The sequence below is a fragment of the Stigmatopora argus genome, chromosome 1, assembly GCF_051989625.1.
Source record: "Stigmatopora argus isolate UIUO_Sarg chromosome 1, RoL_Sarg_1.0, whole genome shotgun sequence".
In the NCBI taxonomy this organism is placed as follows: Eukaryota; Metazoa; Chordata; class Actinopteri; order Syngnathiformes; family Syngnathidae; genus Stigmatopora; species Stigmatopora argus.
The window spans coordinates 6,325,174-6,342,138 of NC_135387.1; the positions used below are offsets into that span (position 1 = coordinate 6,325,174).

The 16,965-nt window shown below is 40.8% G+C and overlaps 4 protein-coding genes across 4 annotated transcripts; 1 reads left to right on the forward strand and 3 right to left on the reverse strand.

Annotated features, from left to right (window-relative positions):
- Positions 1–1,039: 1,039 nt before the first annotated feature.
- crebzf (CREB/ATF bZIP transcription factor) lies at positions 1,040–6,461 on the reverse strand. Its single transcript, XM_077613897.1, has 5 exons — positions 6,272–6,461; positions 2,165–2,725; positions 1,904–2,064; positions 1,640–1,716; positions 1,040–1,392 (listed from the first exon to the last, which is right to left on the reverse strand). The coding sequence occupies exons 1-3, from the start codon at positions 6,430–6,432 to the stop codon at positions 2,016–2,018; spliced, it is 771 nt and encodes a 256-aa protein (XP_077470023.1). The 5' UTR covers positions 6,433–6,461; the 3' UTR covers positions 1,040–1,392; positions 1,640–1,716; positions 1,904–2,015.
- A 1,188-nt stretch (positions 6,462–7,649) lies between these two features.
- las1l (LAS1 like ribosome biogenesis factor) lies at positions 7,650–9,962 on the reverse strand. The gene has a single exon (XM_077613650.1). It carries the CDS (start codon positions 9,798–9,800, stop codon positions 8,094–8,096), a length of 1,707 nt encoding a protein of 568 aa, XP_077469776.1. The 5' UTR covers positions 9,801–9,962; the 3' UTR covers positions 7,650–8,093.
- A 265-nt stretch (positions 9,963–10,227) lies between these two features.
- Positions 10,228–15,236, forward strand: haus7 (HAUS augmin-like complex, subunit 7). The gene is made up of 9 exons (XM_077613774.1): positions 10,228–10,487; positions 10,634–10,749; positions 10,841–10,911; positions 11,334–11,395; positions 11,481–11,665; positions 11,757–11,871; positions 13,065–13,280; positions 13,354–13,462; positions 14,866–15,236. The coding sequence occupies exons 1-9, from the start codon at positions 10,413–10,415 to the stop codon at positions 14,949–14,951; spliced, it is 1,035 nt and encodes a 344-aa protein (XP_077469900.1). The 5' UTR covers positions 10,228–10,412; the 3' UTR covers positions 14,952–15,236.
- A 994-nt stretch (positions 15,237–16,230) lies between these two features.
- mrpl49 (mitochondrial ribosomal protein L49) lies at positions 16,231–16,827 on the reverse strand. Its single transcript, XM_077614140.1, has one exon. The coding sequence runs from the start codon at positions 16,782–16,784 to the stop codon at positions 16,275–16,277; it is 510 nt and encodes a 169-aa protein (XP_077470266.1). The 5' UTR covers positions 16,785–16,827; the 3' UTR covers positions 16,231–16,274.
- Positions 16,828–16,965: the final 138 nt, after the last annotated feature.

Sequence of the window (16,965 nt, forward strand, 5' to 3'; positions counted from 1 at the left end):
GCCTAAAAATTTAAGGGGTTAATTCAGAGGTGTCCAAACTTTATCCACTGAAAGCGGACAGAAAAATCAAATGCTGCTGGGCAGCCAACGATCACTTGTTGCCAGTCCTTTTGTCAAATTGGATGGGACATTTATCCCAGTGGCAGTCAATGAATTAAGGGCTACAAGATACAAAATAATCCAGAATTATAAAGACATTGCACACTAATATATTACATATACAGTACGTAATGAAATAAATTTTGCAGTATAAAGATATTGTCTAATGATAGCAAAGAAGGCAAGAAAATATACCACGATAGCTCAATTTGTGACAGTGGGTTTTCTTTTTATATAATTAGGTCATGCAAAATACTGAAATTCTACAGGTTCTTACTTTTTTTAACAGGTTTTAACCCCTGAGCTGAGGAGGCAGTGTAGTGAATAGACTAGCCCCATCTAGTGTTACAATTCAAGAGGTGCAAGAAAATATAGGCCCAATTCAAGCGTCTTGTGCTGCCCATAATAAGTGATATTTTCATCTATTTGCTGCATGGCAATATAAACTAGGTGGCGGACCACAGCAGGCCTTTGTTTGGACACCACTGCTTTAATCAAGAGTTTCACAAATGCATACAAATGTTACAGAATGAAATATTGTTCTCTTGTAAATTCCGTTTTTATATTTTACAAGTCTGTATTTGATCTGATTACAAGACTTCATACTTGTTAAAAAGCAATATTGCAATGAACATTGAATTGAAGTCGACTGTTCAAATCCAGATCTTGACATCTTAAAACTGTATTTTGCCATGAGCCAAGCACATTTCAATCTTCAATTTTTCCCCGAATGAAAAAAAAGGCCAAAATGTAAAAGATCATCCCTAGGGACCTTTTTCAGCGCATGCCTTATACTTGCAACCTTTACCAGACTCGACCCAAATGTTGAGGAAAAGAAAGATCTTTATCGGGAGAGAGCTTGCTGTTCAGAAAGAAAAAGAGAGAAGCATTAATATCAACAAGACACACAAAAACAAGGTAAATATTTGCAACTGAAGCATAAAATTAAAATATTTATTTGTTCATCTTTTGTCAGAGGTCAATTTATGTACACATTTTACATATTTGTACAACTGATGGCAAGTTGTCACCAAAATTGAGTGATTCTAGATATATTTCAATGACTACAACAACGAAAGTCACAAGCGTGATGCATTTGAACTCTCCAAAAACAGGAAATAAGAACGTCTTTACTAGAAAAGCTGTGTCGAATAGGCAAAAAAATGACAAATACCATTGTTACCGATACTACCTCAAAAAAGAAAGAGGGAATCCCCCCAGAAAATGAAAAAAAAAACAGGCCATGATGGCAGCAGCTTGTCCAGTCTCTTCAACCTCCATCAGAAGACTCCACTTCAGTAATAAAGAAAAACAAGTGGCTCTAAATGAAATGCTTCTTTACCATCATGGTGCAGGTTCACAAAGAGATCCATTTGAATAAGCGTCAAGTGTTTGTCATTTGAAAGTCAATTAAAACGTTAAAAAAAAACTCTTTGTGGACCTTCACCACCATTTATACATCTTTAATATCAATTCTTTGATTTATGCAGCTCTTACATGTCTTTAAACCAAAAAAAATGCTTTCCGCTCTGATCCTTACCATGAAGTCAAGCAGGTTAAGGTGTTCAGAAAGCCATTCACATCCCTCACGGTAGATCAAGCATTACCTAGAAGAAACTGTCAACAAGGTTTAGCAGTAACGCACACCCAAACCATCATGTCATCAAACACATGCACAATCCGCGGATCCTATCGAGGATTACGAATTTAACAGTCTTCGTCCACCATCAAGATGGTCCGGTACAGTACATTGAGCCGTGTCTCATCTCAATATGTGAAATCAGAGGTAAGTACTTGACCCTACATTTTAAGCGAAGTGCTCGCACTGGCTGCACACTTAGTGCAGAACTCCACTGAGACATGGTTCTTGTCCACGTGGAGGCACACGCCACCGGATGTCTCTTTGGCCTCCACTTTCACGCATTTCCGTGGCAGGGCGTAGTCGTGGTCGTTTGAGTCGGCGCCCTGGAAAAGCGAGGAGGATAATTTCATGCCATTCACACCGCTCAGCCGTGACAACAGCTGAGCCAACATGCTCTCATTGGCCAGCACGGCTCGCAGGTACCTGGTCTCATCTTCCAATTCTTCCACTCTTTTGCTCAGATGAGAGTTTTCTCTTTTGAGTGTGCTGTTTTCCGTGGACATGATGCCCACTTTCTTTTCTAGGCTGTCAACGTACTCTTTCTTTTTGAGGCGATTCAATCGAGCCGCGATTGCGTTCTTGTTGATGGCTTGGTTCGCTAGCCGGCGCTTGCTCCCCATCTTTAAAGTGGCCTCCGCCGCAGCGTCTGGCGAAGAAGGAAATGCCACTTCGGAAGCAGAATCTTCGTTCTCGCCGCCGCACAGATCGCCCAGCTCGACGTCGAAGATCGGCGAGGTTGGCTCGATGTTCCATTCCAGGTCTTCAATTCCCAAAATCTCTTCCAACTCCATCCCCTCCATCTTGTCGACATCCCGGGCTGGAAACTCCTCGGGAAAACTTGCAAAATCTTCTATAGTACTCACAGCACTGCTCACTTCAATCTCCAGGGACCCCAGTGCAGTGTTGCGGTGGTCTCTTCTTCTGGTTATCATTGCACTGGCAAATGGACAGTCAAAAGATGTCCAGATGACACGAGATTTATCCCTGTGAAGATGAACAAAGGAGATCTTTAATATTTTGTTGGAACAAAAAAATTAACTCCTTTACACAAGATGGGAAGCACGATCTTCCTCTTCAAGGCATATATTTTGAGTCATTTTGAGTAACCCTGTCAAACTGTTTAGTGTGATTTATCATTAAAAAGCCAAGTTTTACCAAGTTTTGTTTTTTTCGAGGCTCTTTTCAGTCTTCTGCTGAAAATGTAAATGTGTGTTACTAGTAGATGTGGCATGCCAAGATACTACTGGACTTATTTTTTGCCCAAATTTGAAAGCAACAGAATTCAATGTGTAGCAAAACAAGACATTACATTAAAATTCATTAGGTGACCTGTATTTTTTATTTTTTGCCTAAGTTAATAATTCTGGTGTTACAAATAGTCTCCTCGTGACAAGTGATTGGCTTCTGCATTTGACAACAACCTCAATAGCAAGATTTTCACAGATTTCACTTTGTAACCAGCTCTGGTTGTAAAAATGTACTTTGACCGTGTTTTCTATCAGAAAACATGTATGTATTTTTTTCTATTAACAAATAACGATCATGTTAATTAATATTGTGTTTATTTCCTTACCAAACAGACCTTTTCTGGGAACTAGTTCCCATGATTATCAGCAAAACAGAAATTATTCAACTACAACATATCCTACATACCCTGCAGAGTTTTAATTTATAATACGAAAATATACAGAGTTGTTTAAGGAAAATCATCCTATTTTAAGTCATGGTTTGTAATTTGGGCTGTTTCTTCATTTGAAATTTCTCGCGTATAAGACGCCCCCGGATTCACAATTTTCACCTCCATATTCATGGTTTTAATAGGGAGTACAAATGTGTTACTTTGGAGGGAAAAATCTTAAAATCATCGCATGTGGTATTTCTGAGATACTGTATAAATCCAAAGCACATTATTAGGGTCAATATCATAAGTTAATATGCCTGTCTTTGTAAATGCAAAATATCAAATTATTCAATTTAAAAAAAAAAGAAAAAGTCTGTCTTTTTTTATGCACATAAGCCGTACCCTTGATTCAGTCATCATTTTTTTGTCTGAAAAATACGGCTTATATGCGAGTAAATACGGCAAGTCTTCCAATTACCAAGCATAAATCCAGTCTCCCGCCACCAGATTGATTTCTCCCTATTTCCAGACAGCATCCCGGAAAAAAGCACTATGAAGACAAAAGATTAAAAAAAAACACCGCAATTGGTGACACCGTCTAAATTTATAGTCTATATTCTGTTTATTTTTCCCTACACCGAGTTGGCGCTCCACTGATACAAGCTACAATAATTTATGCAAGTCACCAACAGATCAACAAGGGCTGGTTTTAGAGGTGACTGTGTAGTTCCCTTCAGACAGATTTAGCCAAAGCACCTTCTCTGTTCATGCCTCACATACCTGAAATTGCTTCATTCTACATCTTGCAGATCAAAAGCAAAATGGAAGAAACAATAACAAACCCAGCAAAAAGACAAAATATGATTCTAAATATCAGGTTAGATGGCAAAAAGACTTTCCTTTTATTCGTAACGGTGACCGGAGCAAAATCTTTGATCGGTCGGTATTGGGATTAAAACGACAGTGGCTCCTTAGCCGGTAACCAATCAAATAGTCCCAGGGGCTATTTAGCCGGTAACCGGTCAAATAGTCCCAGGGGCTATTTAGCCGGTAACCCGTCAAATAGTCCCAGGGGTTATTTAGCCGGTAACCGGTCAAGTAGTCCCAGGGGCTATTTAGCCGGTAACCGGTCAAATAGTCCCAGGGGCTATTTAGCCGGTAACCCGTCAAATAGTCCCAGGGGCTATTTAGCCGGTAACCGGTCAAATAGTCCCAGGGGCTATTTAGCCGGTAACCGGTCAAATAGTCCCAGGGGCAATTTTGCCGGTAACCGGTCAAATAGCCTATATGGCCCCAAAATCTTCTATTCACTCAATGTTAAATAATGGCAGTGGCTCCTTAGCCGGTAAACGGTCAAATAGCCTATATGGCCCCATATGGCTATTTAGCCGGTAACCGGTCAAATAGCCTATATGGCCCCATATGGCTATTTAGCCGGTAACCGGTCAAATAGCCTATATGGCCCCATATGGCTATTTAGCCGGTAACCGGTCAAATAGCCTATATGGCCCCATATGGCTATTTAGCCGGTAACCGGTCAAATAGCCTATATGGCCCCATATGGCTATTTAGCCGGTAACCGGTCAAATAGCCTATATGGCCCCATATGGCTATTTAGCCGGTAACCGGTCAAATAGCCTATATGGCCCCATATGGCTATTTAGCCGGTAACCGGTCAAATAGCTGATATGGCCATTTAGCCGGTAATCGGTCAAATAGCTGATATGGCCATTTAGCCGGTAACCGGTCAAATAGCCTATATGGCCCCATAAGGCTATTTAGCCGGTAAGAATTCTGTGTGGGGTAAATATTAAGAAACTACGGCTACAGAGCCACTGCCTAAATAATAGTCATTAAATCCCAATTGACCTAATGTTAAAATCTATCAATTGGCAATAACACCAAATTTCAATAAGATTGGTTAAATGGTTTAGAAAATCCCCTATTCACTCAATGTTAAATAATAGGTTACCGGCTAAATAGCCCCTGGGACTATTTGACCAGTTACGGGCTAAGGAGCCACTGCCGATTAAAACAACCATTTAGTAAGCAGGGGAAAAAGATCATGTAGTTTTAGTCAGACTTGCTGATGGTAAAATCGGCCCATCAGTGACAAGGTTTTTGGATATGCCAATTTGCAACATCGGTGCATAAGCAGCTGTCTTTGATGCACAGGATACCAACTTTCAGTAAGTAAATATTTATATCAAACAATCTCCCGATTACAAAATTCTGACATGTAACGAGTTATGCAAGTAACACTTCAAAGAGCATGCAGGTCGTCCATTTTTCGATTACAAAATTCTGACATGTAACGAGTTATGCAAGTAACACTTCAGAGCATGCAGGTCGTCCATTTTCAGAATTGGATTGCTTTTATGTACGTAGTGATTAAAATGTAAAATGTTGCGTCTATGTGGCCGCCATCAGTTTTGATGCCCACCTTTTTATTACTGAACTTCTTACCTTAAACGTCAGAACAACGTTGCAACGCGACTCCAAACGGAAGTAACCAAACTATCACAAAAATGCGTGAAACATCTCAGGCACATTAACCGGTTAAGTATGCGATTGTACCATATCCATATTCAGGCATGCAAACTATTTATTCCAGGTCAAAGTTGTAGTATATTGAATATAATTGTGATGTGACGCACATTGTTACATCAGCCCTTTTATGTTGACAAGGCCCATACAAAGAAGTACTTAAAAACAAGGAAACAACATTCACTGTTTTGTAGATAAATTGCATGAAACACGTTACGCGTCTTTTAGGTTTTCTCTCAAGACCGAATCTGACCGCGTCGTTTTTGTTAGCTAATGCTAAAGCTAAGTCAACGCGCGATGCAGCGCCGATGCCCGACGACACAAAACAATATCTACACAGCCAATTTACCAATTTCTCAAACCTGTTCGCCGATACGATGTAATAGATTGATGCTCGTCGAGTTTGATTGTCCCGCTTCCGTCTTATGCCCACGGTATCAAACAATTGCAGATCCAAAAGTGAAGAACTCTTGTGAAACAACTGCCGCTTAACTCGCCTTTCAAAATGGCGGCGCAACGTCATGGTGACGTTTGCCTTGCTTTAAACCGAGATCAAACATTTTTCCTTCTTTCTAATCTTTATTTGTTTTGTTGACTATTAAACTGCAGTCAACATTTCTATTTAATTGATCTTCATATTTTGGCAAAATTCTACATTTTGAAATCGGAATTTGTCCTAAAGGCACCAAATTTGAATATGTATATGGTGCATGTTCACCTGTTTATCCATCTTTATGAACCAAAAGGCTGTAAAGGCAATATAATTGATGCAAACAGTTTATGATATTTAACTAACTAACTAACTAACATTGGCAATGACAGGCGTCCAATTCATCTTAACTGGAAGGACTGGCTGTGACTGCTGCAATTCCCAGTTAAAATTGATTGGACGTCTAGCACCGCCAATGTCAGCCAAGAAGTTATAATCCGCCCTATCTTCTGTTATGTGACTTAATCAGCAGTCATTGTATTCTTTGTAACATCTCTGCCGTGTCTTGTGTTGTGAAGCTTGTTTAAGTGTACAAATATTCTCAAATTGTCAAAAGATGTGTTTCTAGTTTGTGTCATTACATTGTAAGTTAAAAAAAAGTGTTTAGGCTATGGAAAATAAGGAAAAATACAAACAACATTTTGTGCTGAGAAAATGCCCAGCATTTTACAAACGTACACGAGAATAAAATCTCATCTCATTTTCTGAACCAACCGCTTTATCCCCACTGGGGTCGCTCGCGCCTTTCCCAGCTGACTTCGGCCAGATGCGGGGGACACCCTGAATTGGTGGCCAGCCAATCGCAGGGCACAAGGAGACAAACAACCATTCACGATTACACTCATACCTAGGGGCAATTTAGAGTGTCCAATCAGCCTACCATGTATGTCTTTGGAATGTGGGAGGAAACCGGAGTACCTGGAGAAAACCTACGCAGGCCCGTGGAGAACATGAAACTTCACACAGGTGGAGCAACCTGGATTTGAACCCAGGTTTCCCACTGTGAGGCCGACACACTAACCACTCTTACACCAGGGTGCCCAAGAATAAAACACTCAAAAAAATCATTAACTTAAGCAGTGTTTTAACCTAAATAAAATGGATTAATCATTAAAATTAGTATAAACTATTGGGGATATTTGAGCAAACATGTCTATCAAACTACTAACCGCTCACATTCATCAGTAAGAAGTAGTTTCCAGTTTCAAAAAGGTTGCCACCTTCCACAGGACTGAAAAAGTCAAGAAAAGTAGTTAATTTTTTATTTATTTAAAAGAAACAATTGATAAATGGATTTTAAATGCGTCAATACAACTTTTATTGACCATGTGAACAGATAATCTTATTAGACACATTGTGAATGCCATTTAGATCTCCCAGTTTTTTTCACCCATCCGAATACATGTAAAAAGAAAATGTGGCTTACCGCTAGTGTTAATGAAAATGTATTTTTCATAATTGGTAATGGCTGCCAAAAGTCCATTGAAAACTACAAAACTATTCAATATAGCCTTTTGGGAATACTGTTCTGATAAAACATAACAAACTGCTGTTTTCTAATACGCCACTCAGCGATTGACCTGTACAAAAAAAACAAATTGTGAATAAGTGATACACTGTCAACGCCTATAAAACAAGAAAGCATAATGAAACATTAACAACAAGCTGGTATACTTGATAGTGTTAACTAAGAATCAAAAAAGCTGTAGTCCCGTTTTAAGCTTGCTAAGGTCTGCGTGGCTCCAAAGATGACCATCAGCTATCCTCGTGGAAGATCCCGACACACTCCGAGGCGCGCTCTTCTCCAACTCGGCGGGCTGCTCGTACACGGTCATAGTGGAGTAATTGTCCACCATCAGGCACGAAGGCTCGTCTGACTGACCCGGCACTTTTCCAAGAGGGTAATTCTTCCACAAAACCTTATCGCAGCACAACTGCCACGGAGACCCTCGGAGCAACTTGGCCGTTTCCACCTCTACATCGGACCATTTGTTTCCCTCCCCTCTTTGCTTCTTCTGCAGTTGCGGCGAATGGCCTTGGCGATCCGATCGCTGGAGCTTCTCACGCAAACTCTCCAGTGTGTAAATAGGCCTGGGTTGCGGCTCTCCGTCAGGTTGGCAAGGTTTTGTCTGAGTGTAGATGGAGCTGAGCTGCAGCAGCCTTTGCTGGGTTTCCAGAGGTAGAGGATGCTCCATGTCCTCCAGGACCAAAGAGAGCAGGTGAGACGTTCTGGCACAAGGCGCGTCCAAGCAGGCAGACAGCAGCTGCTGCCACCTCAGCTGGATGCGTTTGACAAAAATCCTATCCTTCATCCTGGCTTTCTTCTGTGCTTTTGTTTCAAAATGATAGTCAGTCTTGTTCCTGTTACAGAGCAAAACTTCTGAAATCCATGCGGAAATGAACAACATCCTGTGGGTGCTCTGCTCGCCAGAGGCAAGTTTCAGCTCCGCAAAGAGTTTCTCCAGGAAGAAATGAACGAAGGACTGTGAGTTCAGTGTTTTTAGCAGGGGGAGCCAAAAACGGAGGAAAACTCTGGGAAGTTTCGCCTCCGGGGGATCACATGACCCGTCGTCAGAGGGGGCGCACTTTAAAGATGACAGCTGCTCCGCTGTTGGAATTAGGAATCCGTCTTCTAAGAGGACATCGAGCAGCAATTCGCCAAACTCCAAAGAAAAATGCTTGATCTCACCTAATATCCAGCTCATATCAGCCATCGGGCCGGGCCACGTGTCCTTTCCCGTGGCTTCCAGCACCGCACAAGCGTCAAACTGTTCTTTTCGGAAGGAGATTAGAAATTCCCGTGCATTCTTGTACGCGTCCAATTCTTTTTGCCTTGTCAAACGCACTTCTTCGTGCCTTTTCAGCTCCATCTCTTCATCCTCCCCATCAGTCTGATCCTCCCAGTCCGCACTGGACACTCCTCCCAACTGCCTGGACCAGTACTCCTGCTGGAGCCACTCCAGAACCACCTCGCATCCCTTTCGGCACCATTTCAAGGCAGGGAGTTTGCGATGAGTGACCTCGTGCCGAATATTGACGACCCATTGCGGAATATTTAAATTTCCGGCCAGGCGCCTTAAGGGGCGAGCAAATTTTCCTTGTTGGCGTTCGGTGATCAAGTTGGTGAACCTCACCAGGGCCGCCCCGTAAAGCAGTGTCAACTCGTGAGAGTCCAACTTTTCGGACCGGTCCAGCACTTGACACCTCACCAGGTCCGCGGTGCAGTCCATCGACACGGGAGTACTATTGGCGTACCTCGCTTTCCACGCCGATATTCTATGGAGGGCATTTTTCTGCAAGGCGCAATCTTTGGAATAAAGATATTCACGTACTTGATCCCATTCCGCTTTGTTGATCCACGCGACCACATGGCGTTTCTTTTCGGAGCTCTTTTTCTTCATTTTGTAGCGCAAGTCTCTTTAAACAACTTGAGTCTTGCAATTAGTCCTTTAAATTGCACTGAAATGCTTTCAAATGCTTTATTTGGTAGGGAAGCAAGCTATCGCGCTCATGTAGGAAATGGCTTTCTTCTTTGTCGAAAAGTGTTATTTTTACAAGCTACAATTCTCAATGTCGCCACCTGCAGGCAGTAATAAGCGAAATTTTGTAATCAAGCGGAAGAGAAAAAACGCAATGCGCACGGGCCAAAGGGGTTGCCAAATTAGTCATTTTCCCAAATACTTTTTTTATAGACACATGTACTTTTTACATTTGCTAATGAATAAGATATTCAGTTAGTAATTACTAATTTTGAGTTCAGTGAAACAAAAATGATATAATTGTTTTTAACCATTTAAAAGAACTTCATTTCCCATGATGCTTATTGGCGAAACTGCAATGATTCTGCCGGTATTGTCCCCCCAACTGTTCACTTATTTAAAATATAAGGGTGTTTTGGGGAACTCTTATATTGTAATTTTCGGGGTTTTGTTAGTTTTTTTGTTTTTTTGTTTTATAGAATGTAGTTTTTTTTTACCTGGATACTATATTTCCAATCTGGCAACCCTGATGTCATGCCAGCGAAGAAGAAAATGGCGGCCGTTTCAAACGAAACGGAACAGGCTCAACGCATTTATTTACGTCTGATGGTAAGCTAATTTCTCAGTGTGAAAATTCGGTCAGATAAGATGAACGATTTATCTATCTGGGATCGCTTGGGGATCATATGATCTTCTGCGTAAGGCAGTAAGTGCCAAGACTCTTCAGGTGTTAACGCTGTTTGCCTTTCCTTTAGAATGCACCCTGTCCCTTGCTAAAAGATGTGTTCACCTTCAATTCTGAAGACACGCTTCATCTACTCTGCACTCCATCCCAATTTAGAACCGAAATACTGACCTGGATCTGCTGCAGGTGAAGAAAAATGAGAATAAATTTGTACCCAATCGCTCGTAGTATGTTATGAATTATTCAGCTGTGTTAAAGTGACAACTTGCCTTCACAGCATTGACCCAAACGTTGGCAGTCTGAAAGAGGAGGCATTAAGAAAAAGAGACCCAGATATATTGACAAAGGGTAACACATTACTATTTGTCTTTGAATTATTTTTAAATTGAAACCTTAAATCAGGGGTGGCGAACAAGTTAGACGCAACGAGCCAAACATTTTAAACTGTGAGTCACAAAGCCACACCTTACGTCAGAATGGCATAATTTGTAAAATATAAAATAAAATTATTATTTGTTTTTAATTGGACCTGGTGAATGAGTGTGTTTTAAGAGAGAATAAAAATGAGAAACATGAAACGAGGCAAAATATAAAAAGGAGCAAAGATTTCATTGTACTCGGGAGCCGCATGTGGCTCAAGAGCCACATCTTCGCCACCTCTGCCTTAAATGAAATAAATAGGCATGATGCTACAACATCAATGATGGTGAAATTAGTGTGGATGTTGTCAGACCAGCACATCTTTGTGTGTGCCCCGTCCTTGTAAACAGGGATGGCTGCTGTAGGCCAGGGTCTGATGCTGTGCAAAGGAGATAACCTGGACTTGATTAAGGTGAAAAGACTTGCCAGGACAACCCGTTTTATCTTCATTATTAGGATTTTGCCTTGTAATGTTTCCATGCTTATATTTTCCCCAGGGTGATGCGAGTAGTCGGCAGCAGCTTCAGTTCCTAGATCAACTTTTAGATGTGGTCTCGGAATGCACTTTATCCCTTGATCTTAACAGGGGGCTGCTGCCCCACAAGCTCTTTGAAGCCGATAATCTTGCTCATCTTGAACACATTCTCAACCCTTCGCTGAGTTTCAATCTTTCTGACAGCACGTACGTTTGCCTCTTTCCCCGCGACCTTGTTTTTTCTACATCAGCTAATACAGCACTTGCACAATAGTTTTAATTTATTTTTATGGCGCAGGGTTTTACACAAGATTGCTGAGTCCAAATTGAAAAAGCCAAGAGAGGACGATGCTGAGAGTTTGGCCAGCATCGTTCAGTCTACTCGCTCCATGTTGGAAAAGCTACAATCTGAGGTATGATCTTCACATTTGAAAGTATGGGATGCTATTCTATTTAGGGTTTCTATTTAACATTTAAATTTCCCATTTAGATTTAGGATTTATATTTACAATTTAGATTTAGCGTTTATGTTTGCAATGTAGATTTAGCGTTTATGTTTGCAATTTAGATTTAACATTAAAATTTACAATTTAGAATTCACATTTACTTATAATATTTAGCAACTTCAGTATTTATTTATATGTAATATGCAAACAAAAAGTGACTACCATTTTTACACCATATTTGGAAAAACTGGCGCTAAATATGAGAAAATGTTGTCGTCTTTTTAACCGAGTGCAGCTTTACAAACTACACCCTGTATGAAAGGAGCAATAAAACACGGTGCTGCGGCCTGGATCAAAACATTGAAAGCACAACTTTATGGTATGCCAGATAAGCATTTCGCTGTGCAAAATCATACTGCGTTATCATACCAATATTGTACTTCAATCAGAAACACAGTGGTGTTAGCAATGACTATGATAATGATAATCCCTTGCCACTTTGCGTCTCAAAAGTTTGCGCCTTCAATGCAGCGTGGTATTTTGCATTAGTATAAACAAATCAAAAAATGTTCATACAAATGTCCAAATTCACGCTAAAACTCGCAAGCGGAGGGCAGGAATCGCACGCTCAACTCAAAGAGAAAAGATGAGGAAGAAAATGGTGCACCGAATAAGACTGTTTCCCTCATTCCAGGTTTGTTCTGGATTGATGACAACATAGTCAGAACCATCGAATTTGGCAATCTTCTTGACGGTGTCATGTCCTTGTACAAAACCATATTTTTCCCCTCCAAAAAAGGAACACCAGTCAGATTATCCTTGCAATGAGTGCTGGGGAGTAGAGGGGTGCTTGGTGCCTATCCCAGCAGACTACGGGCAGGAGGCAACCTGAATTGGCGGCCATCCCATTCATGCAGGCACTCATACCTACGGGCAATTTAGAGATTTCAACCAGCCTACTAGACATGTTTTTGGCATGTGTGAGTGAACCGGATTACCCAGAGAAAACCCATGCATGCCTGGGGAGAACGTCCTAAAACATGTTTTCTTTAATGTCTACTGAAATATTTCAGCCATTTGACGAAAGTGCAAATCTTTCATTTTAGAACTAGGGCAAATATGTTGAATGTTGAAAGTGCCTTTTGTTTTGCCCCACTCAGTGTGAGTTCCTGACAACAAATGATGTGCCAAGTTCCCTTGTCTTCACTTCCTGCGTGCTGGATGATGCAATACGTGACCTCCAGCAGCTGATGAACACATTCTCTCAGGCGTATGAGAAAGACCTGAGACTCAGTTTTGCGGGAGAGCCACCTAGCTTGAGTGCAGACGCCCAAGTTTTCCAGAGAGTATACGAACTTCTACGGGCTTGCAGCATGGTACATTACACATACGCGCACGCACATATACACTGTTTGAAAACGATCCTAACGCTGATGTGTACTTCTGCAGGAGTTGGAAATAATAACAGGAATATCAGATGCTTCATTGTCGGTAAAGGAGGAAGTGCGCCAGCTTCAAACATACCGTTCCTGGGGCGGACAAGGAAACATCACTTTATGTGAGTCCCAGCTCGCTTGTAATGCATGTTGAACTCATTGTTTGCCAACGACAATGGGAGAAGTCGTATTCATTTAAGCTAGGAGGACTGGCTGTGAACTTCATGTTTCACTACCATGATAGGGATAGACGTCCAATCCATTTTGACTGGGAAAGCTGACAGCAAACATTTGCTGCCAGGGAGTCGATTCCATTGGACGTAGAGCTGGGCGATAAAACGATAGCGATAATTATCGTGAAATAATTTTTGTCAACAATAATATTAAAATGTTTGATAAAAAATTGATAATTCTAAACTGCAATTAAACCAGCTGACCACCAGAGAGAACAGAGGTGCTGTTGCGAGATGAATGCTAGTTCAAGACCAACATTCAGGAGACGAGGACGATGAGGAAACATGTTTTAAGCATGTTAGCAATATGGGCTAACTCGGAGCAAAAAAGCAAAAGGACAACAACACGGCCAAAATGAGCGATTATGAGATGCAGGACAACACCAAACCGACCCACTAAAAGATCCAAGTAAATTCTGGAGTTTTCTTTCTTTTTTAAATGCCTTATTGAAAAGGGGTGAAAATTGGTGAACCTATCATCAATGTCCCTAAACCACTGTCCTCATTTGAGGACATTTTTCTCACTTGATATCAAGGTGTTTCCCCATCTTATGTAAATGTTCTGAAAATGTTGCAAAAATTTAAAACTTGTTATCTTGGGTTAAAATGGGTTAAGTTCATCCCACGTTTTTTTTTGGCAAATGGCCACATGTGAAATAAGTTTACACTGTTTCTTTTTGTGAGGCTGAAAATAGTCTTTTTGCCAATGATGATGATGCCTCCAGTTGATTATTTTATATTGCACAGCAATTTTTGGTTTGAAGGCAAATTTATAAAAATAAAGACCCCTGTCACAATTTCTGCAGGTTTTATTCTGTACTTTTCTTAGTGTAAGGAGGGAGTTGTCTTGCCTTTATTGCACAAAAATCGTATTTCATATTATTTTCTTATAAAGTAAGGTAACAGTTACTTTCATATTTGAATGAGGAAAGTAATTTATTTACTTATTCACAGAAATATGTAATAGTTATCGTGATTATCGATACTGATAATTTTTTATCGTAATAATTTTTGTCATATCGCCCAGCTCTAATTGGACATCAAGCTCCGTCAATGGCAGCAAATGAGTTGATTCATGACTGAACTGGAGGAAAACTGTCAGGGTTTTTTTACTGGGTGGAGCCAAGACAGCTATGAAATGAAGATGAATTAGGATCTAAGTTCATTATTATTCATTCTTTCACTTTCAGATGGATTTGTGTGCAAAATATGGTCTGCTATCTTTTCAAAGTCACTTGCTGTTGTGTTTCATATAACATTTAAAACATTTGTTTCTGTTCTGTACTTCTCAGCTGATCAACTGGATAATTTAAGCAAACGCTACAAAGACTTCGACTCCCGCCTTCATTTGTCAGGACAGTCCACAATACAGCATTAATCATTTATCAGCGTATTCATATTTTTAGAAGCTTTCTTTGAATTCTTATTTGTACATGTGTGCTATTAGTTTGTTTGATTTGTCTGTAATGTATCTTAGCCAATAAAGACTAATTAACGATCAAAACTGAGTGAAATGTGAGGTTATCGCTAATGAAAACGGACAATGCCAAAAACTAGAATTGGACAGATTTTATTAGCTGAATAAAATTATAGGGGAAAGAAGAACTAGCTGAAACTGTACTGTATGTTCACAAAACAAATAATAAACTCAGTTTTGATACTCTGTATGGAGTAGTTAATATAAACAAATGAAAACCGTTTAGTTTGTAATTAAAGAATGCCTACTTAAAAAACGTTTTGTTGTGTCCTTTGTTTATCCCCACACCTGTAAAATAACCACATTTTTGAAAAACAAATTAAATGAAAACTAATAATTTCAAGAAAAGACAAAACTGGCAAATTAACTTGAAAAAAATTGATGTAGAGGGGATTCAAAAGTTAAACTATCATGAAAACTAAACAGCTATTACAGCCATGCTGGACTGTGAGCAAATTAGGCACATTTGTGCTTGCTGGCATGAAGCCCCCCCCAAAAAGTATACTGTAGAATACCAATTGTTTTTAATTGGAATTTACCTCAAAGGTAGTTCCATACCAGTATCACATATATCTTACCATATTTGTTCAGTTTGTTACACTTTGTGGGAGTAGGTAATTTGCGAAATTATATATATAGGCAGCGGTACTATTGGTAGATGGAGCGAGTGGTTAGCGCGTCGGACTCACAGCTCTGGGGTCCTGGATTCAAATCCAGGTCACGTTCACCTGTGTGGAGTTTGCGTGTTCTCCCCGGGCCAGCGCTGGTTTCCTCCGGGTAGTCCGGTTTCCTCCCACATTCTAAAAAAACATGTATGGTAGGCTGATTGTACACTAAATTGCCCCTAGGTATGGGTGTGAGCGTGAATGGTTGTGATCAGCTGGCATAGGCTTCAGCACCCCCTGCGATCCTAATGAGGATAAAGCGGTTTAAAAATCACATATAAAGTGTTCAAAGTGTTTAAATCAAGATGCAGTGTTTGATGTTCATTCAAATTCGCATGCTTTCCTGGAAGAAAAAGGTATTTGATCATCTATTTGATGTCATGAACGCAAGTAAAAACAATACACAATATGCATTTACATTTTTTTTTTGCTTTATGAACATTTGAACGCAATTATCTACAAACAACACTGACAAAAACTCCACTTGTTTCCAAAGATTTCCGAAAATTGTATTTCTGGTTGAATAAGACAAGTTTGAGTCTTCTGATTCCGCGTTCTTTCAGAAGCCTTTACTAATCAACCATTCCTTCAGCTCCTTATCAAAATAGCCTTTGACCCGAAGCGTCATCGTGACCTCGTTGACTTGCGTCGCCAATTCTCGGCCAGTCAATTTCTTCAGGTACTCTTTGGCGTCTCGTTCCAAAGCCCAGATGTCGCCCTCCACCTTGCGGACCAACGTCATGTGACGGTTCCCGTGGGTCACGTCAGTGTACACCGGAACGTTATGCATTCGGGAGCGGCGGATCATGTAGGGAAGATCCGGCGGGGACTCTGCCGGGGGGGTCCACCCCGACGGGGTCGGACCGAAGTGCTTGGGCGGAGAGGGCACACGCGACGGCGGGATGAGACGCTGGACGAAGTGATATTCTTCCGTCGACTCTTGGAATGGCGTGTCTGTGGCATAAAAACACCGGAGACTCGCGGCGGTAAGAGGAGAGCCCGCTGTCCTCCGTGGGAAAGGGAAGGCTCCTCGCAAAGACACCGAGCGAACAGCGACGTACGCCGCCATGTTTGAAGGAGACAACGTAAGTAAGCAAGGTTCCGGTTGGTTGTGAAGAACACTGCCCTCTAGTGAGCGGAGTGTATTTTCACTGGAATTACTTAAAACGAATGCGTATTTTTTTCTTTGCTTGTGTAGTATTCAGATATTATTTGAAACACAAATCCGGCCCGTAAATATGAAATAGTAT